The 22,336-nt window shown below is 43.3% G+C and overlaps 1 protein-coding gene across 3 annotated transcripts; it reads left to right on the forward strand.

The window, feature by feature from the left end:
- The first annotated feature begins 3,261 nt into the window (after window positions 1–3,261).
- On the forward strand, window positions 3,262–22,335 carry DOK4 (docking protein 4). 3 transcript variants are annotated; one of them, XM_069966447.1, is made up of 8 exons: window positions 3,262–3,439; window positions 17,039–17,146; window positions 19,068–19,182; window positions 19,324–19,443; window positions 19,682–19,871; window positions 21,091–21,229; window positions 21,352–21,472; window positions 22,073–22,335. In XM_069966447.1, exons 1-8 carry the CDS (start codon window positions 3,374–3,376, stop codon window positions 22,150–22,152), a joined length of 939 nt encoding a protein of 312 aa, XP_069822548.1. In that variant the 5' UTR covers window positions 3,262–3,373; the 3' UTR covers window positions 22,153–22,335. The 3 variants fall into 3 exon arrangements, with proteins under 3 accessions (XP_069822548.1, XP_069822550.1, XP_069822549.1); XM_069966449.1 differs by lacking the exon at window positions 3,262–3,439 and having other exon boundaries at window positions 17,037–17,118; XM_069966448.1 differs by lacking the exon at window positions 3,262–3,439 and having other exon boundaries at window positions 17,115–17,199.
- The last annotated feature ends 1 nt before the right edge of the window (window position 22,336 follows it).

Genomic DNA, 22,336 nt, shown 5'->3' on the forward strand with positions numbered 1-22,336 from the left:
TCAACAGTACTTTATTGTGCGTAAAAAAACCCGCATCCGTTTGGATCCGTTTTTTTTTTTAACGGAAGTCAATGGAAAAACGGATGCAAACAAATGCATCCGTTTTTTTGCAAAAAACGGATCCGTTAAGCCTAACAAAATAAATAAATAAATAATTAATGTGGAAAAATTAAAACTGTTCTAAGAGTCACAATAGGACCATTTTTTTAATACTTAATTGCAAAAAAAAGGATTTAATAAAACAAAACAAAAACAAAACATTAGAGAATCTCAAACCTGCATATGGTTGTGTTCCTATAGTGCATTACGTAGACACAGGAACCCCCCAAATTCATCAATTTATAATTTCATAAGTAATATTTTTGGGGTTCCATCATAAATGTTATGGTAGAATGAAAGACGATATTACAGAGTACACCTGTTCCTGAAAAAAAACAAGCCCTTACATTGCCCTGTAGATAGAAAAATGAAAGTGCTAGAGCTCTTAGAAGGGGAGGAGGAAAAAATTAAAACAAAAAAACTGAAAATTGTCGCGGTCCACTGGGTCATTTTGGGCTTAGTCCTCAAAGGGTTAAGCAGTTAAAAACCATGAAAAACGCGAATCAGACAATGTTTCTACATGTAGAGAAATGTATGTGGCCGAAACCACGCTCCCATTTCTTCCCCAGTGGCCATATGCCTATTGGTTACCGCATGACGGTCTGGTTTCGGCTGCATGTGGTGACGTACAGTAAATGTGGGAATGCAGCCTAAGGGTAAATTCACACGGGCGTCTCGCACAAGAAATCCGCAGGTAATCTGCAATACACATATTATTCTTATTATTATTAATATGTGTATTGCGGATTAGCTGCGATTTAGCTGCGGATTTCTTATGCGAGACACCCGTGTGAATTTACCCTTAGACTGATCAGATATCAATATGATGTTCAGAAACTAGAAAATTATGATGCTAATTGATGAGTGAAGATGGGGCGTCTGCAGGTTTAGTGCCTAAGGCACCAGCAGCTGTTAATATGGCCCTGGATACAGTGCCCCTCCCCATACATTCTGTATACATGCTATAAGTGTACTCAGGTGTATATACATTGTCCCCTCCCCATACATTCTGTATACATGCTATAGGTGTCAGGTGTATATACAGTGCCTCCTTCCCATACATTCTGTATACATGGCCCGTTTCTAGGGCCGGGCGAGCCGGGCCACCGTGCGGGGCGCCCACAGCTAGGGGGCGCCCGATAGTACCTGGCCCTAGTAACGGCCGGGGATCTGGAATCTAAGTTCCAGATCCCCTGGCCAGTACGACCTTCAGCTGTGCCTCACGCACACACAGCTGAAGGTAACAGCAGGCCGGGGCAGAAACACAGGGGCTTCCTGTGTAGGCAGCCTCTGTATGACAGGTGGCGGCCTGCATCGGAAGCCAGAAGAGGACGAACTCACCCAGAAGAAGAGGAGTTGGAGGCAGCATGATGAGAGGTGAGTAGCTCATGGGGGCTAGTGAGGAGGGGGTGAGGGGAAGCCTGCACAGAGGGAGCCCTGGATATGTCCCAATAAGCCCGCGCCGCCCCCGCGATAAGCCCCGCCCCTTGCGATAAGCCCACTCAGCCCAAAGTTCACTGGTCACCCAGCTTTCCCAGCATCCTGTATGTCAGTGTAGTGGAGGTCTCCCAGTATCCTGTATGTTAGTGTAGTGGAGGTCACACAGCTTTCCCAGCATCCTGTATGTCAGTGTGTAATGGAGGTCACTCAGCTTTCCCAGCATCCTGTATGTCAGTGTAATGGAGGTCACCCAGCTTTCTCAGCATCCTGTATGTCAGTGTAATGGAGGTCACCCAGCTTTCTCAGCATCCTCTATGTCAGTGTAATGGAGGTCACCAAACAGCAGAATTACCACAGTTTGGGAGCCTATAGGTGGGAAAAGGGTGAGGAAGATGCTGGAAGTGCGGAGCCTGAGATGTTTGTCTGGCAGGTTCTAAAGAGAGATGAATTGTGGCTGCACGAAATCATCATGGTGGACGGGCCGTATGGAGAGAAGTGATGCCTCAGATCCAACAAGACGTCACCTGTGAGTTACTAAATTACATGTTTTTGTATGCAGTAGAACATTATTTGTCAGGGGTGCAACACCGCTCTATGCCGTAATACACACACTGCTTCTTCCTAATAACCTGAATGTTCATTCTGTATATATACTATAGGTGTACTCAGGTGTATATACAGTGTCCCCTCACCATACATTCTGTATATATACTATAGGTGTACTCAGGTGTATATACAGTGCCCTCTCCCCATATATCCTGTATAGATACTATAGGTGTACTCAGGTGTATATACAGTATCCCCTCCCCATGTATAGATACTATAGGTGTACTCAGGTGTATATACAGTGTCCCTTCCCCATGTATACATACTATAGGTGTACTCAGGTGTATATACAGTGTCCCCTCCCCATGTATAGATACTATAGGTGTACTCAGGTGTATATACAGTATCCCCTCCCTATGTATAGATACTATAGGCGTACTCAGGTGTATATACAGTATCCCCTCCCCATGTATAGATACTATAGGTGTACTCAGGTGTATATACAGTGTCCCTTCCCCATGTATAGATACTATAGGTGTACTCAGGTGTATATACAGTGTCCCCTCCCCATGTATAGATACTATAGGTGTACTCAGGTGTATATACAGTGTCCCCTCCCCATGTATAGATACTATAGGTGTACTCAGGTGTATATACAGTGTCCCCTCCCCATGTATAGATACTATAGGTGTACTCAGGTGTATATACAGTGCCCCCTCCCCATGTATAGATACTATAGGTGTACTCAGGTGTATATACAGTGCCCCCTCCCCATGTATAGATACTATAGGTGTACTCAGGTGTATATACAGTGCCCCCTCCCCATGTATAGATACTATAGGTGTACTCAGGTGTATATACAGTATCCCCCCCCCCATGTATAGATACTGTAGGTGTACATATATACATTGGCCGTTCTCTTAAATATGTTTGGATTCTATAGATGTCAGGTGTGTAAGCGTACTGTGCGCCCCCTAATAACCTGCATATTCTCTATAGGTGTCGGGTGTTTCCCCCACAAGGCTGGATATCGGGATCCCCCTTTATGTGATTCCTTCTGGGCACGTCCATATGTGTGCAACCCCGTGTGTAATTTAAACGCTCGGTGATGTGTGACGAAGTAGCGCAGCCTGTGTGCCCCACCCCGGCTCGTATAGTGGTTTGCGCCGGTCCTCCCCCGGCCCTGGTATCCGTGGATTTGTCCACTGTGTGTCGGAGGGGGAACCGGGCAGTGACAGGAGCGGAGCCGGGAGGAGGATGAGGAGAGCCGGGCCGGGGCAGCTGCGTCATGGCCTCCAACTCCACGGACATCGTCAGACAGGGCTACGTGCGGATGAAGAGCAGGAAACTCGGGGTGTGTATAGATATCATGGACTACACCCCTCATAGACCCCACAGGAGCCCGCCCTGCATCAGCACCTCCATGTTATAGACGCTGCCCCTCCACAAGCGGCGCTCTGCGCGGACACTGCACCCCGCAAACTGCGCCAACATGGACACTGCACCCCGACAACCAGCCGCTGTATAATCAGTGTACCCCGGCAGATAGCGCCCTGCAGCACACACTGAACCCCAAAACACTGGCCGACATAAACTGCACCCCAACAGTGCCCCCTAATTAGACATGCCCCCTGTCTAACATAGCACTGCACCCCAATACAGTGCCCCCTGTCTTACATATACACTGCTCCCCAATACAGTGCCCCCTGACTTACATAACACTGCACCCCAATACAGTGCCCCCTGTCTTACATATACACTGCTCCCCAATACAGTGCCCCCTGCCTTACATACACACTGCAGCCCAAATGCCCTGCCCCCTGTCTTACCTACACACTGCACCCCAATACAGTGCTCCCTGTCTTACATACACACTGCACCCCAATACAGTGCCCCCTGCCTTACATACACACTGCACCCCAATGCCGTGCCCATCTACATAACACTGCACCCCAATGCCGTGCCCATCTTGCGTAACACTGCACCCCATTACAGTGCTCTACACTAACATCTGTAACCCTCAAAATAGCCACTGTATGTACTTTACAGTGACATAATCCTTACTGATCCCTATTACTGCGTGTGCTGTGAAGTAATACAATGCTTACTGATCCTTAGTACTCTATGTACTGTAAGCGATAAAATCCTTACTGATCCCTATTAGTGTACAGTGAGAGAATCCTTACTGATCCCTATTACTGCGTGTCCTGTAAAGTAATACAATGCTTACTGATCCTTAGTAGTCTATGTACTGTAAGTGATAAAATCCTTACTGATCCCTATTACTGTACAGTGACATAATCCTTACTGATCTCTATTACTGCGTGTCCTGTAAAGTAATACAATGCTTACTGATCCTTAGTACTCTATGTACTGTAAGTGATAAAATCCTTACTGATCCCTATTACTGTACAGTGACATAATCCTTACTGATCCCTATTACTGCGTGTGCTGTGAAGTAATACAATGCTTACTGATCCTTAGTACTCTATGTACTGTAAGTGATAAAATCCTTACTGATCCCTATTACTGTACAGTGAGATAATCCTTACTGATCCCTATTACTGTACAGTGATATAAACCTTACTGAGCCCTATTACTGTACAGTGTCATAATCCTTACTGATTCCTATTACTGTGTGTACTATACAGTGTCATCATCCTTACTTATCCCTATTACTGTATGTACTGTACAGCGTCATCATCCTTACTGATCCCTATTACTGTATGTACTGTACAGCGTCATAATGCTTGCTGATCCCTATTAATGTATGTACTGTACAGTGGTATAATCCTTACTGATCCCTATTACTGTATGTACTGTACAGTGGTATAATCCTTACTGATCCCTATTACTGTATGTACTGTACAGTGTCATAATCCTTAAAGGGGTAGTGCGGCGTTTAAAAATTATTCACCAAATAACACACATTACAAAATTATACAACTTTGTAATTTGTGTAATGTAAGTGAATGGCCCCTGTTTCCCCCCCAACCCGGAAGTGTGGTGCACAATACTCACCAGATAACTGTCGACCCCGGCTGCCATCTTGGGTCGAACAACATCATCTTCGGAAGGCCGGCCAGACAGCTCCAGGTGTCCCTTATGCCGGCCCCCCTCTGCCACGTCATCAGCTGCTCAGCCGAGATTATGCTGAAAAATGGTCCATCATTGCATCCGTAGTGCATCCACATCTACTAAAATTGTACAGTTCTAGTTAATAATGTTAACTAAAGAACTGGTAAAAAAAAATAATTATACACTCACCGGCCACTTTATTAGGTACACCATGCTAGTAACGGGTGGTCTTCTGCTGCTGTAGCCAATCTGCCTCAAAGTTGGACGTACTGTGCGTTCAGAGATGCTCTTCTGCCTACCTTGGTTGTAACGGTTGGCTATTTGAGTCACTGTTGCCTTTCTATCAGCTCGAACCAGTCTGCCCATTCTTCTCTGACCTCTGGCATCAACAAGGCATTTCCGCCCACAGAACTGCCGCTCACTGGATGTTTTTTCTTTTTCGGACCATTCTCTGTAAACCCTAGAGATGGTTGTGCTTGAAAATCCCAGTAGATCAGCAGTTTCTGAAATACTCAGACCAGCCCTTCTGGCACCAACAACCATGCCACGTTCAAAGGCCCTCAAATCACCTTTCTTCCCCATACTGATGCTCAGTTTGAACTGCAGGAGATTGTCTTGACCATGTCTACATGCCTAAATGCATTGAGTTGCCGCCATGTGATTGGCTGATTAGAAATTAAGTGGTAACGTGCAGTTGGACAGGTGTACCTAATAAAGTGGCCGGTGAGTGTGTATATATATATATATATATATATATATATATACCAACAAAACACAACAATCACTGAACTCAGGGAGAACAGTGAAAAATTCCAATGGAGTACTCATTTACGAGTCTCCATTGATTGTCCCATACAAAATTTAAATATGCAAAAAAGGGGTCCGTGGAGCCTCAGTTACGAGTCTCAAAACACGGGAATAGCCAGATATCCCTCTCTCCAGAGAAGGAAGCCCATTGCCAAGGGGTGCCTCCTAGTGGGGAGAGCACCAAACCACCCTGATACGTAGTCCCTCAGGTCCTCACTCTGTTGCGAGCTTTAGGACCTAAATAGGGAAACACCAGGGTGGCCCCTATTTTGTATGGGACAATCAATGGAGACTCGTAAATGAGTACTCCATTGGAATTTTTCACTTTTCTCCCTGAGTTCAGTGATTGTTGTGTTTTGTTGGTCTATTTATCATTGCCCCAGTAGCCAGAATCCTGCTCCACACTGACGAGGGGCAAATACCCCGAAACTGCAGTCTGTGGATGGATGCCTAGCCTTGGTAACCCTTGTCTTATGTCGTTATACTCGCCACAGAGTTAGACTTTGACTCACAGGGGCCACCCTGGTGTTTCCCTATTTAGGTCCTAAAGCTCGCAACAGAGTGAGGACCTGAGGGACTACGTATCAGGGTGGTTTGGTGCTCTCCCCACTAGGAGGCACCCCTTGGCAATGGGCTTCCTTCTCTGGAGAGAGGGATATCTGGCTATTCCCGTGTTTTGAGACTCGTAACTGAGGCTCCACGGACCCCTTTTTTGCATATATATATATATATATATATATGTATATATCTATATCTGACTTGCCCATATTTGTTCTGAGTTTTTCATTAATGTCACATCCGTGATGTCCACAAAAACCTCGGATCTCATCCCATAATCGATTCTGCAATCACGATCCACACATGGAATGAATTGCATATCTGTGAAAAAGCAGAATGTGTGAATAGCACAATAAAAGGCAATGGGTAATAAATTGATCCGTGCTTGTGGATTCACAATTGAGGACAATTTTGCTGGAAGTGTATATAAGGCATAACTAATCCCTATTAGTGCATGTACTGTACAGTGATACAGTTGTTGCTAATCCCTATTAGTGCATGTAATGTACAGTGATACAGTTGTTGCTAATCCCTTTTAGTGCATGTACTGTACAGTGATAGAGTTGTTGCTAATCCCTATTAGTGCATGTACTGTACAGTGATAGAGTTGTATTGCTAATCCCTATTAGTGCATGTACTGTACAGCGATACAGTTGTTGCTAATCCCTATTAGTGCATGTACTGTACAGTGATACAGTTGTTGCTAATCCCTATTAGTGCATGTACTGTACAGTGATACAGTTGTTGCTAATCCCTATTAGTGCATGTACTGTACAGTGATACAGTTGTTGCTAATCCCTATTAGTGCATGTACTGTACAGTGATACAGTTGTTGCTAATCCCTATTAGTGCATGTAATGTACAGTGATACAGTTGTTGCTAATCCCTATTAGTGCATGTACTGTACAGTGATACAGTTGTTGCTAATCCCTATTAGTGCATGTACTGTACAGTGAGAAAGTTGTTGCTAATCCCAATTAGTGCATGTACTGTACAGTGATAGAGTTGTTGCTAATCCCAATTAGTGCATGTACTGTACAGTGAGACAGTTGTTGCTAATCCCTATTAGTGCATGTACTGTACAGTGATACAGTTGTTGCTAATCCCTATTAGTGCATGTACTGTACAGTGATAGAGTTGTTGCTAATCCCTATTAGTGCATGTACTGTACAGTGATACAGTTGTTGCTAATCCCAATTAGTGCATGTACTGTACAGTGATACAGTTGTTGCTAATCCCTATTAGTGAATGTACTGTACAGTGATACAGTTGTTGCTAATCCCTATTAGTGCATGTACTGTACAGTGATACAGTTGTTGCTAATCCCTATTAGTGCATGTACTGTACAGTGAGACAGTTGTTGCTAATCCCTATTAGTGCATGTACTGTACAGTGATACAGTTGTTGCTAATCCCTATTAGTGCATGTACTGTACAGTGATAGAGTTGTTGCTAATCCCTATTAGTGCATGTACTGTACAGTGATAGAGTTGTTGCTAATCCCAATTAGTGCATGTACTGTACAGTGATACAGTTGTTGCTAATCCCTATTAGTGCATGTACTGTACAGTGAGACAGTTGTTGCTAATCCCTATTAGTGCATGTACTGTACAGTGATACAGTTGTTGCTAATCCCTATTAGTGCATGTACTGTACAGTGATACAGTTGTTGCTAATCCTAATTAGTGCATGTACTGTACAGTGATACAGTTGTTGCTAATCCCAATTAGTGCATGTACTGTACAGTGATACAGTTGTTGCTAATCCCAATTAGTGCATGTACTGTACAGTGATACAGTTGTTGCTAATCCCTATTAGTGAATGTACTGTACAGTGAGAGTTGTTGCTAGTCCCTATTAGTGCATGTACTGTACAGTGATAGAGTTGTTGCTAATCCCTATTAGTGCATGTACTGTACAGTGATAGAGTTGTTGCTAATCCCTATTAGTGCATGTACTGTACAGTGATACAGTTGTTGCTAATCCCTATTAGTGCATGTACTGTACAGTGATACAGTTGTTGCTAATCCCTATTAGTGCATGTACTGTACAGTGATAGTTGTTGCTAATCCCTATTAGTGCATGTACTGTACAGTGATAGTTGTTGCTAATCCCTATTAGTGCATGTACTGTACAGTGATAGTTGTTGCTAATCCCTATTAGTGCATGTACTGTACAGTGAGACAGTTGTTGCTAGTCCCTATTAGTGCATGTACTGTACAGTGATAGAGTTGCTAATCCCTATTAGTGCATGTACTGTACAGTGAGACAGTTGTTGCTAATCCCTATTAGTGCATGTAATGTACAGTGATACAGTTGTTGCTAATCCCTATTAGTGCATGTACTGTACAGTGATACAGTTGTTGCTAATCCCTATTAGTGCATGTACTGTACAGTGATAGAGTTGTATTGCTAATCCCTATTAGTGCATGTACTGTACAGTGAGACAGTTGTTGCTAATCCCTATTAGTGCATGTACTGTACAGTGATACACTGTAACCCTTGCTGGTTCCTATGATTGGATGTACTGTATTGTACAATTGTGTCAATCCTTACTAGTCCCAATGACTGTGTGTACCATGCAGCATGCAGGGCTGGTATTATTTATCTCTGTTTCCCAGTAGATTTTAAACTCCTGCGAGCAGGGCCCCTATACCTCTAATGTCTGATTTTTTTCCATACATCTTCCCTTTAATTTGTAAAGTGTTGCAGAATATGTTGGAAATAAAGATTATTATTAGATCTAATCTCTATTAAAGGTTTCTTGACAAATGGAAATCTTACCTTACTGCCTCCCCTTGAATTAAAACAATGATAAAAAGCCTGTAGCGACCATCTTGCACCCCAGCTACTGCCGCTGTAGGATTTCCTGGTCCCAGCTGCGATCTGTGATTGGCTGAGGGGGGACCAGGACGTCATTGGACGCTGCCAGAATTAAAGTGCAGCTGGGGATTATATATATCTCTCTCTATATATATATGGATGGGTATTTTTATTGTTTTACTGGATGGGGGCAGTTAGGGAAGTTTTCTGATTGCTTACAAAACCCCTTTGATAGATGTACTATATATACAAAGATAACATGTTTTTTTTTACTGATCATTGCGTATCCTGTACAGGCTTATAATCATTTTTTAATCTCTTGCAAACAACACTTGGCAAGAACAAGCACCCCAATAAATAGCATATTACATACTCTGAACACAACACCCCAAGAAACAACGCTCTGATTGATCCCTGCAACCCAACAAACATCACTCCATATGAATGCTGCGCCCCAATAGTGCTCAACGCATGATCACTGTACCCTATATAAAAACTACACCCTAACCATCCATTACAGCATAAACACTGCACCTCAGTACTATCCTTACTATTCAATACTAGTCCTGTTACATTTACTACATAAAAACAAGCGACTGCAACGATCAGCCGACATGAACGATGTCGGCTGATCGTTGCACTCTATTCCACGGGACGATTATCGTCCGTAGCGGCCGATATCGGCCGAATACGGGCGATAATCGTTCCGTGGAATAGGGCCTTATCTTACCTCAACAGGGGGATGCTTCAGGGGACTTAGGGCCATATTACACGGGACCGATATTAAGGAGCAAGCGAGCACCTACCTGTCACCTACCCCCGCTCGCTGTACTATTACCTGAACAGATTTATTTATTTATTTATTTTTGGGGGGGAGGGAAGCAGGGCAGCTGGAGGGGCTAACAGGACAATCTTTAGGAGTTAGTGGCAGACTGCTGCTGCCACTCCTATTACGTGAAGCGACGGGCAGCAAATCATCATTATCTTTTAAATAAAACATGCTGAAAGACAACGATCAGCCAACATTGTGCATGTCTGTTGATTGTTGTCTTAAACTATGTTCTACTACACCAAATGCTTGTCGGCCATAATGGCAGGTAATCGTTTGGTGTAATAAGGCCCTTACCGACAGATACCTCCACCTTATGGCTGCGACAGATGCCTTTAAAGGGGTTGTCCAGTGAAAATCTTTTTCTTTCAAATCAACTGGTGTCAGAAAGTTATATAGATTTGTAAATTACTTCTATTAAAAAATCTCAAGTCTTCCAGTACTTATTAGCTGCTGTATGTCCTGCAGGAAATGTTTTATTTTCAGTCTGACACAGTGCCCTCTGCTGACATCTCTGGCCGAAACAGGAACTGTCCAGAGCAGGAGAGGTTTTTTATACGGATTTAGGGTATAAACCCACACACCGTATACGCAGCGTATTTACTGCGATACGCAGCAAATACGCAGCAAATACACAGCAAATACGCAGCAGATTAGATCTAAATAACTGAACACAGCATCAAATCTGCACCATCAAATCTGCTGTGTATTTGTTGCGTATCTGCTGCGTATACGGTGTGTGGGTTTGTACCCTTATAGAAAACCAAGACAGAGTTCCTGTCTCGGCCAGAGATGTCAGCAGAGAGCACTGAGTCAAACTAAAAATAAAACAACATTTCCTGCAGGACATACATCAGCTAATAAGTAATGGAAGACTTGAGATTCTCTAATAGAAATAAATTACAAATCTATATAACTTGCTGACACCAGTTGATTTGAAAAAAAAAAAAAAGATTTTTGCTGGATAACCCCTTTAAATGTGGACATACACTTTCAGTAACTGTTCGGCCAACAGTTATCTCTCCCATCCTCACTGTACACTGGAATTCCCGTGTTCTCTATGGGAAGGGGTAAGCTGCAACCAAAGGGGCCAGGCAGTGCTTTTCATCCTACCTAACCCCTATCTTCACTGGCATCATCTGTTGGTGGAGTGTTGGGAGAGCTCCATACACCTTATAATGACCGCGATTGGCAGGTTTGGCTGACAGAAGTATAAAGTGTATGGGGACCTTTAGGGCTACATAAGATGGCCCAGTCCTGTCAGTTATGGTGGGTTTACACACACAGAGTTATCTGAAAGATTTTTGAAGCCAAAGCCAGGAATGGACTTGAAAAGATGAGAAATCTTAGTCTTTCCTTTATGACCTGATCTCTGTTTATAGTCTGTTCCTGGCTTTGGCTTTGATCAGGCATGTCCAAACTTTTTTCGAAGAGTGCCAAATTTGATGAAGTGAACATGTGCGAGGGCCGACCATTTTACATGCTATATGCTTTATAACACAGGCAGATAATAGCAAGCTGGATACCTGGGGGGCCGTAAAAGTTCGGAACGCGGGCCGCAAATGGCCCTCCGGCCAGACTTTGGACATGCCTGGCTTTGATGGAGTAATTAAAAATCTGTCAGATAAATCTAAATCACCCTAAGTGCTGATCTTAGTGATCGCAACTTATTTGCAGAGCTCTCACTGAATCATTCATGTGGCTCTGTTTTGTAACAACCCAATCAGCCAATAAACTAGCATTTGTCTGTCCGTCAGCTGACTGCTAGCCTCTTACTTAGGCTGACAGATTGGCTGAACAGTCTCTTAGTGTCATGTCAGACTGTCATTTTTAGGAAAAGTATACCACACAGTAAATATTTTCTTTACTACTCGAAATTTAGCCACTTTTTAGATACTTTTTGCGATGTCTAACATAAGGTAGTGCGACCTGCAAAGTAACTCAGTGCCCCAAAAAATGCACCAGATTCCTGGCACAGTTTAAACCTACTAATAGTTGGTCCAAATTTAGACTGCATTCATATGTTCTGTGAATACAGTCCATATACAGTCCATTCTGCACAGCTGTATCAGCACTGTATCGCAAAGATTTAAACAGCTATGGTGCTCCTGGCATCTGAATGATACATGATGCCAAGAGGGCCATGAATCTGGCTCTTAGCATGTGTTCAGTGCACCGACCGTATTCACAGAACATGTGAATTAGGTCTTACACTAAACAGTCTAAGGGCCCTATTACAGCAACAGATTATCTGACAGATTTTTTTAAGCCAAAGCCAGGAATGGATTTGAAAAGAGGAGAAATTTTTGTCTTTCCTTTATTACCTGTTCTCTGTTTATAATCCATTCCTGGCTTTGGCTCAAAAAAATCTGTCAAATAATCTGTTGGCCCCTACTAGATAGCTGAGCAACTGTGTGGCCATCTCATAGATTGGCGCTCGATTATTTAGAGCCTATTACACGGCTGAGTAACCATCTGATCTCTGGATATTGTGTGCGGCCCTTTGCTGCTATCAGCCTTACATCTCCTATTACAGGGAGAGATAGGCAGCCAACCGTTGATTGATTTTTTTGACAGGTCAAAATAACCTGATTATCTGACGAAGGAGCATTCATCAGCCAATTGTTGACTTTTTAGGGCCCATTCACACTGAGTAATTCTCGCTGAATTTCAAGTGGAGCCCACGGTGCGGACTCTGCTTGAAGTTCTGCCTGTCCTACTCATGGAATAGGATGCCTTGTGTGCCCTCCGCTCTCCGTCGAAAGAATTGACTTGTCAATTGGATTAGACATAAAGACTGTCTAGTCTAAATTTACACATACCGAAATTGCAGCAGATTTCACAAAAGTGCATTCCACAACAATTGAGAAATACAATAAGGAACAAAAGTCAGTGGGAGAGACACATAATAGAAGCCATACAAGTAAATGCATATGTAAATATAAAAATAAAAAAGTATATGTATACCAGGAGTCTACAATACCACAGTTGTTCATCCAAAAAAGCCAGGCAATACGCCAATACAGTTGTGTCCAGAGGCAGAGGTAGCATACATTCTACTATGTACTGCTAGGTATTGTCTGCCTGGCACTAATCATCTGCAGAGATGAAATAAATGCTTTGGAGTTTTTTTTATGCATTATTATTATTTGTTGTGTGTTTTCATTTGTAAGAAGCATGAAAATCCCACGGTTAGCCAGCAGTGGGCGCTAATATGACATTGTTCCAGAAATGTTTTTGTGGTTATTTTTGGTTTTCCTCCTCAAAAAATCAAAACATGTAATAAATATGCAATGACATCTTTGTTGCAGATTTTACACAGGGTGAGGGCCTGCAGCAGAACCGGATCTTGTGTTTTTTAACATTTTAAAATTCACATTGCAAACTGCTGACACTGTTAGAAAAAAAAAGAAAGAAAAAAGGCCCGGCGCCTTGTGTGATACCTTCTAGGAGAGGACAATAAGTATGATATTACAGGCTTACCTTGTTGCCCCTTGGGCTTTGTGAATATCACCCCTTGTGGTTTTCTCGGGGTACCAATGTTGACGCCGTTCACAGGATCGGTGTGGTTGTTGTGGCTAGGACATTCTGGGGCCGGTAAAGCTGAGGATGGTCCGAACCTGCCGAGGTTCGGGTTCGGCATCAGATTCCCGCTGTCTGGCCTCTCCGTGCAACGGGTGGATACAGCGGGAGGACCGTCTGGAAACTGGGATACAGCCTATGGCTATGGCTGTATCCCAGTTTTCCAGGCGGTCATCCCGCTGTATCCACCCTCTCCACGGAGCGGGCAGACAGCGGGAATCATTGCCGAGAGTTCGGGTTCGTACCATCCCTAGATAGTACCAAAATGGGATACTCCCAAGAAGGGGCCCGTGTGACATACAGGTAAAATAAAAATAATAAAAAGCAAGGTACTAGTATTCAGCGCTGCCCGAGGAAAAACATCCATACATGCCAATGGGATTAAAACATAGGGTTTGTTCTTAAAAAGCACTAATAAGACGCGTTTCGGAAAATAAAGGTTTCCTTTCACAAAATAAAGTGCAATTTATTTTCCGAAACGCGTCATATTAGTGCTTTTTAAGAATAAACCCTATGTTTTAATCCCATTGGCATGTATGGATGTTTTTCCTCAGGCAGCGCTAAATACTAGTACCTTGCTTTTTATTATTTTTATTTTACCGACACTGTTAGATAGCGGTTAGGTCAGGGAGACACCTGGTACCTCTCATATATCTGTCTGTATTTCATTGTACACCGCACTGTGGGCATTAAGAAGCCAAATGAAGTCTCCTAGTGATTATGTTGGTCTGTTTTACATCAGTATACATTTTATTTGCACAGTTGTCTTCTCCACTTTTACGTTTGCTATAAACAGAGCAGTCACAAGACTTCAGCGCTGCCCTTACTGCTGCACCGTAGTGACAGCCACAAGCTGGAGGAACGCTGGGTGCTGCCACAATCCACTGGCTGTTAACATTTGGAAAACGCTTGCGGGGAAGACATGGCCATGGAATAGAACATCTTCCTTACTTATGGCAATGGCACTGTCCGCCTTTTTCTCTGGACATCCAGACAGGACAGCACCCTTGACCCGGATTTGCTTGAACAGTGACACCTGATCTCTGTAGCATTTTGCTGGGCTGTAAACTAGGAGTCCTTATGCTGCATTTACACGGAGCGATAATTCACCCGATCATACAATTAACGATTTTGAAGTAATGATTTTTTTTTTTCATAACAATCAGCGTTTAGACGGAATGATATACCGTACGGAAAAATTGTTTTGCGATCGCTTAAGCCTATCTTGCACATAGGTTAAATTGGTGAACGAAGGATCTGCAAATTTTTTGCGAACGATCACGACGATTTGAGAGCATGTTCAAAGATCAAAATGAACGATTTCTCGCTCGTCACTTGATCGCTCGCTGTGTTTACACGTATGATTATCGTTTGAATTCGATCGTTATCCTGCAAATTCGCACGATAATCGTTCCGTGTAGACGCAGCATTACTGATCTTTATTATGTACTATATAATGATATGATCCTTTACTGATCCCTATTACTACATTTACTCTACAGTGATACCATCATATTACTACTACATACACTCTATGGTGAGAGACACTTATTGTAGCCTCTCTTCACATTAGCTGAGAACAGAGGAGGCCATCTATTAGCTGCTCTATAGTACTAATACATACTGTATGTATGTATTACTGTATAGTTGTCATCACAAACCAGCATTACCAGACATAACCCTGATGGCGGTGGGGGTCTTACATTCGGGGATGCCTTATTTTAAGCTATCCCTTAAAATCCTCCACTGTGCCCTTTTTTCAGAGGATGTCTTATTTTCAGGGAAACGGTAGGTTTGTACAGTAATTCAGTCCCTATTATTTAGTATTTTGCCCTCTTTTTGTCATGCACACCAAGTGCTTTAAATGCAGAATGGGAATGAAATGTTACTTTTTTTGTGGGAGTCAGCAGTAATTCCTAAATGAAGAAGCCAGCAGTGGGTTTTGTATGTAAGAGATCGGCAGTGACTTGGGATCAGCAACTAGTTTTTCTATTAGCAACTTGTATATTTGAGGGATTGGCATCTAGTCATGTGTGTCAGGGATCAGCAAGTTCTTGCATGTGTCAGGAATAAGCAGTGTGTTTTATGTGTCAAGGATCTGCAGGGGGTTTCCTCTGTGTCTGGAATCAGGAGCAGGTTCCTCTGTGAGAGACCAGCGGAGACTTCTATGTGTGAGGGATCAGCAGCAAATTCTTCTATGTGTCAGGGAAGAGCATCAAATGTTTCTATAAGCAGCAAGTTCTCTAAATTGATACTGTCACCCCCCCTTAATTTATGTGTGGTTTCTGCACCATCCACAAGCTTAGATGCTGCACGTCTGAAATATACCTGTATAACACTTGTCTGTGTCTCCTTTCTGCTTCATTTCATTGGTAGCAGTGGCACCTGGGCTTTCTCTCTCTTGGGAGAGGAGAACCAACAGCCACGAAGCCCCGCCCAGGTGCCACTGCAACCAATGAAATGAAGTGATTTTAGAGCCCGAAGAATTGACATGTCAATCCGCCCTCAAATACCATTGAGTCTATGGGACGGACAGAACTCTGTGTGCATTCCGCAGTGTGAACGTACCCTGAGTGTTGTATACCAGAAGTGACTTGCCTGTGTTCTGTATGGCTGTAGTAGTGTCTGCTCTGGTGATGCCTCAATTCTACATTATTTCCTTACTAACCACCCTCCCATAAACACTGCAACCCCAGTAGTTCTGGGCAAATAGCAGATGGCACAGCACACCAGCACACTGATTCTCAGTGTTTTCTACTGTGCAATTTTTTTTTTTTTTTAGGGACTTAAAGGGGTACTCTCGTGGAAATCTTTTTCTTTAAGATAAACTGGTTTCAGAAAGTTATATAGATTTGTAATGTACTTCTGTTTAAAAATCTCAAGTCTTCCCATAATTATCAGCTGCTGTATGTCCTGCAGGAAGTGGTGAATTATTACCAGTCTGTCCAGAGCAGTAGCAAATCCCCATAGAAAACTTCTCCTGCTCTCGGCAGTTCCTGACATAGACAGAAGTGGCAGCAGAGAACACTGTGCAACTGGAAAGAATACACCACTTCATATAGGACATACAGTAGCTGATAAGTACTGGAAGACTTGAGATTTTTTAAATAGAAGTAAATTGCATCTATACAATTTTCTGAAACCAGTTGATTTAAAAGAAAAAGACTTTTGCCCGAGTACCCCCTTAATAGACAAACAACACTGCCATCTTCACTTGGGATTTTTCCTCATAGACCTGTGGCTTCTATCAGTTGAACTTGTGACCCTTTCATCTACAGATTTACCGCCGCTGCTGGCTGGTGCTCAGAAAATCCTCCAGTAAGGGACCCTGGAGACTGGAAAAGTATCCGGACGAGAGGTCAGTCCTCCTGCGCATGTCCCCTAAGGTGAGGGAGAAAATTCCTGTTCAGAGCCTCTCATTTTCCCTCTTCCAACTCTGGTGAGGAATGTTCTTAGTCTTCCTGCATATAGTTACAACCCTATATGTGTATCTGGCTGAATGCAATGTCTGTGCGACCTAGGACTTTTGCACTCACCATTCTAGTAGTGTATTGGACAACCTTTGTCATTCAGAACCACATCTGTTGACTGTGTAAGTCAGGGAAGCAAGAAAATGTTGTTGCCATGTTCCTGAAATCACTGAAATCAATCAATGACCATACAGCCTTGGTGCATTGTCCTGCTTAAAGGGATACTCTGGCGAATTTTTTTTTTCTTTCAAATCAACTGGCGTCAGATTTGTAATTTACTTCTATTGAAAATCTCAAGTCTTCCAGTACTTATCAGCTGCTGTATGTCCATCAGGAAGTGGTGTATTCTTTCCTGGCTGACACAGTGCTCTCTGCTGCCACCTCTTTCCATGTCTGGAACTGTCCAAAACAAGGAAGGTTTTCTATGGGGATTTGCTACTGCTGTGGACAGTTCCTGTCACGGACAGCGATGGCAGCAGAGAGCACTATGTTAGACCAGAAAGAAAACACCACTTCCTGTAGGGCAAATGGCAGCTGATACGTACAGAAATAAAAAATTTTTAAATAGAAGTAAATTAAGAATTTATATAACTTCCTGACATCAATTGACTTAAAAAAATATATATTTATCCACCGGAGTACCCCTTTAAAGTGCCAAAAAGGGGTGAATTTGATCAGTATAATGCTTAGACATGTGGTACTGTCCAAACATCCATCCAGAGGTGTCAGAGGAGCCATAGAAATATTTCCTTCACCACTATACCACCCCCACTACCCGGAACTGCTGACAGTGACCAGGAAGGGTTCATTGATTTCTCTGCTCATGCCAAATTCTGCCATAAGCATTGGTGCAACAGAAATCTGGATTGGTTTAGCTAGGCAGTGTTTTTCCATGACCCAACTTTTGCCCACAAAGTTTAGTCTTTCTTTTCCCCTTAGACAGTGATTATCTGGTCATCTGCTGTTATAGCCCATCCCTGCTAAGTAACGATGAGTTTCAGGTACAGACACATTAGTTAAAAGCACCAGTGTTGTAGTTGGCCACAGTTTCCTTGATTGTACACCATCTATATATAATCAGAATGATTCTCTCCTGATCATCATTATCGTTCACATCCACATTTGTTTACATCCACAGGATTCCTGTTTATTAGAGGTTTTCCCTTGATCATGCCATTCTTGATACTTTTAAAGCCATTGCATGAGCAAACCCCATAGTGTTGTCAGTTTAATAAATCCTGGTAATCTAGCGTCAATGACCAGGCCTCATTTAGAGTCGCTCACATGACCTGATTTTCCCATTCTAATGTGTGAAACTGATCCACAGAAAATGTTCTCACTTGCTTTTATCCTAAACTCCTGGTTCCCATCATAAAAGGACAGACATTTCTAATAAAGCGGCCTTACAGTATAGAAGTGGATATAGGACCAGGCAGATGCCTTAGGGTTCATTCATCTGTCTGGTCCACATGAGACTTGTTTTGTGCCAGAGGCTGCTCCTGTCAGTAGGAGAGGCAGCCAGTGACGGGATCCAATCCTGATTTTGGCAGAGAACATTCAGCACAGACCTTCTCTGTTTGAGGCAATACTGTAAGTCATGCCACAACTATATACAATCCAGTAAATATGTAGCAGAGCCTAATATTCTGCTGATAAAAATCATTGTACGTTCTCTCTGGTGTTAAATAGGACTTGATGGCTCATTGAGTATTTGACATACAGTATCATGAAATGATTTGCTGCCATGCATACAGGTGGTGTAGGCTCTCCATAGAGCGGAATTTTAACTTCATAGCACAAATTGTTCTAACTGGACCCAGCTCTGTTCTTTTCCCAGGTGATGGAGATCAGCAATGTTAAATGCATTATGCGGCTTCCTAAGGAAACTAAGAGACAAGCTGTGGCCATTATTTTCTGCGATGACCTAGCCCGCACCTTCACCTGTGATTCAGGTGAGCTTTACATTGAACAGAGCCTCGGAATTTGGACTTTTAATATTCTCCATAATTCCAGGTTTTGATCCTCCCATAGATTGGGGGGAGGGGGGTCCATTGTCCGTCATTTGCATTGTAAGGGTCTGTTTTACATTCTAGAGCTGGAAGCTGAAGAGTGGTTCAAAGTACTATCCATGGACTGTCCGGGCACACAAGTTACTGACTGCAGTCTTGGAGAACCAGACCTGCTGACTCCAGGAGTGCAGAGCGAACAGACAGGTGACAGGACGAGCAGAGTGCTGTGTGTGTGGGAGTGCATGTGATCCACTGTTCTGCTCAGAATTATGGGGAGTGTTATGTCATAAGCCTTGACATCAGCTGTACCCCACATTTAAGAATTCTGTTTTGTTCTTATATTTTATGAAGCTGTGGAGCTCCTTTATTAAAGGAGAGGAGGTGGGGGATATAAAAGAGTGATGAGATAAGCTGCAACTACTGATTCTATTCTACTTTTCAGAACGCTTCAATGTCTTCTTGTTGCCAACTTCAAACTTGGATGTGTATGGAGAGTGCAAGATGCAAGTAACAGAAGAAAATCTCTACCTCTGGGATCCTCACAATCCTCGCACTAAGCTCCTGTCCTGGCCCCTCTGTGCCCTGAGAAGATATGGGAGTGACTCCTCTCGGTTCACTTTTGAAGCAGAACGGTGAGTAGATGGAAGATGGTTTTATAAAGGGAGCTATTCTATGCAGAATTTTCTGATGCTGAGGGCAGTTCATAGAATGCAATTAGTCTTAGTTTCCCAGCCTCTCTGGCTGCCTTCCCCACTCTTCTCCTGGGCAAGTTAAGCCTGCATTTCACTTTCAGGGTCAGTTCAGACATACAGACTCGCAGCGTAAATCTGGCTGCGAGTCTGTCAGGTCCTGGCAGTTCACTGTCACAACATACTCCGCTGCGTGTATGTAATTCTGCCGGCCCGTTAACCCCTTCGGCTCCCGCCGCTCGCTGTGCCTGTATACATTATCTGTCCTCGCTGCACGGGGTCCCGGCGTACTGCTCTCCTGCCCGGCCAATCAGTGTGTTGCCCAGCCACTGATTGGCGGGGCGAGAGAGCAGTACGTCGGGTCCCTGTGCAGCGAGGACAGGTAACGTATATACAGACACAGCGGGTGGCGGCAGCAGCAGCGGGAGCTGAAGGGGTTAACGGGCCGGCAGATTTCCGACCGCTGCGAGTATGTTGTGACAGTGAACTGCCAGGACTTGACAGACTCGCAGCCAGATTTCTGCTGCGAGTCTGTACGTCTAAACTGACCCTCAGTCTAGTTTAGGAACAGCTGATCTCTGATGCCTATGTGCAGTGTTTTGTCAGGGTTTTCTAAGCTGTTCAGAGTACAGAGTACAGCCTGTCTTTTCTGATGTGGATGTAAAGATCCTCATATAGAACAAATGACTGAAATAAAGCCACTTTGTTCCCACCAATGTTGACATGCTGCAATTTATGCTGTTTTCGCTATTGTGTGAGGATGTTATTTTTATTTTGTAACTCTTTTACTTCACTATTACAGTATGCTGTACGTTTCCCACATGTACAGTATTTCTGCTACATGTGACCTGCCTATAGCTGGTTCGTAGTATTGTATTGTATTTTCATTTATTAATAACACTGAGGCAAAGTCATAATTATTTTTTTAGATATTCTCCTTTAGCAGCCATCACTGCAGTTCACTGAATCAGACTGATAATCCAGTCTAAACTTCTGCATCCTGTTTTAGACATGGCTGTGATTTAATTTTAAATTGCAGCAATAGGGTTTTCTCAAAGTTCCAAGTGACAAAGAGCCTGTCTTGTCTTTCTGGTGCAATAATCCTGTTTTTTCTTTTCTTACATTGTTTGTGTCTGTCCTGAATATATATGTTGCCTTTTAGGGTGTGTGGGATCAGTGAGGGACTCTACACCTTCCAGACCCTTCAAGGACAGCAAATTTATGAGCGAGTGCACACAGCCGTCCTGGCGCTGGCTGAACAGCACAAGAGTCTCCTTCTCGAAATGGAAAAAAATTCCCGGGTGAGAATAAGATTTTCCTTCCTTTGCTAGAACTTAAAGGACGATGCCTGCCTCACACTCATGGTTTTGTCTTGTACTCCTGCAGCGTCTCGTTGGTTTGTATAAATTTGTTTATTTTTTAGTTATTGAACAAGGAAGTAGAGAATGTGCCTCACCCTGGTCCCAGCACCTCCATGCTGCCCCGCAGTGCATACTGGCATCATATCACTAGCGGCCAAAGCAGCGCAGAGTCTTCCAGCAGCAGTAAGTGAGCAGCAGATCCAGGTGTTACACATCCCCCTATAATATGTCCAGGGTAGAAAAGAGTCACTTGTTTATGTGAATGTGCAAAAGATCCATGCACTGTTCCTATAACCATAATCTATCTTAGATCAGTTTTATGTGAACATATTTCATGTGCAAGTCCCAATTTTGGTAACATAATTGATACATTTTGTAAGTTTAGTAATTGATGGTTATCCAGTACTACAAAAACATGGCCACTTTCTTCCAGAGACAGCCCCACTCTTGTCTCCAGCTTGGATGGCATTTTGCTGTTAGTTCCATTGAAGTGAATGGAGCTTAATTGCAAACTGCACCTGAACTGGAGACAAGAGTCGTGTTCTCTCTGAAAGAAAGTGGCCATGTTTTTGTAGCACTAGATAACTTCTTTAATATGCACTTGTAATATATGCTTGTGTGAAACCAGCCTTATGGGGGAGTTAAGCTTCAAGTCCAGATTCCTGATGAAACTCCAATATGTGTGCACTAAACATAATGACTATATAAGCCTTTTGGGCCAAGTCATAATTCCACCCCAAAGGAAACAGGACCCCTCCTTGATGAATATGCTTTGTTTTCCAGAACCTCACAGTGGAAGAGATTCAGATCCGATCACAAGGAGGACATTTCCTCAAAAACTGCCCACATCAGCCTCACAGTGACCAAATCTGCCTCCTTCTGGCCAGATATAGATTCGAGGACCATGAACGCACAGTGGATGGCACCCTTTCCGAGAACTGCCCCTAGGGTGCTATGATCATGAGGAGAGTGCAGCCACTTAAAAAAGGGGGGAGGGGAGGGTTCTGGAGAAAATCAATTTTGCACTATAAAAGAAGAGAACCATGT

The sequence above is a fragment of the Dendropsophus ebraccatus genome, chromosome 4, assembly GCF_027789765.1.
Source record: "Dendropsophus ebraccatus isolate aDenEbr1 chromosome 4, aDenEbr1.pat, whole genome shotgun sequence".
Taxonomy (NCBI): domain Eukaryota; kingdom Metazoa; phylum Chordata; class Amphibia; order Anura; family Hylidae; genus Dendropsophus; species Dendropsophus ebraccatus.

Bases quoted from the DNA above. Each gene is read 5' to 3' on its own strand.
- DOK4 (XM_069966447.1), top strand. From the start codon at position 3,374: ATGGCCTCCAACTCCACGGACATCGTCAGACAGGGCTACGTGCGGATG. The intron at 3,440-17,038 runs GTGTGTATAGAT...TTTCATCTACAG, and splicing joins TGAAGAGCAGGAAACTCGGG to ATTTACCGCCGCTGCTGGCT. The intron at 21,473-22,072 runs GTAAGTGAGCAG...TTTGTTTTCCAG, and splicing joins CGCAGAGTCTTCCAGCAGCA to AACCTCACAGTGGAAGAGAT.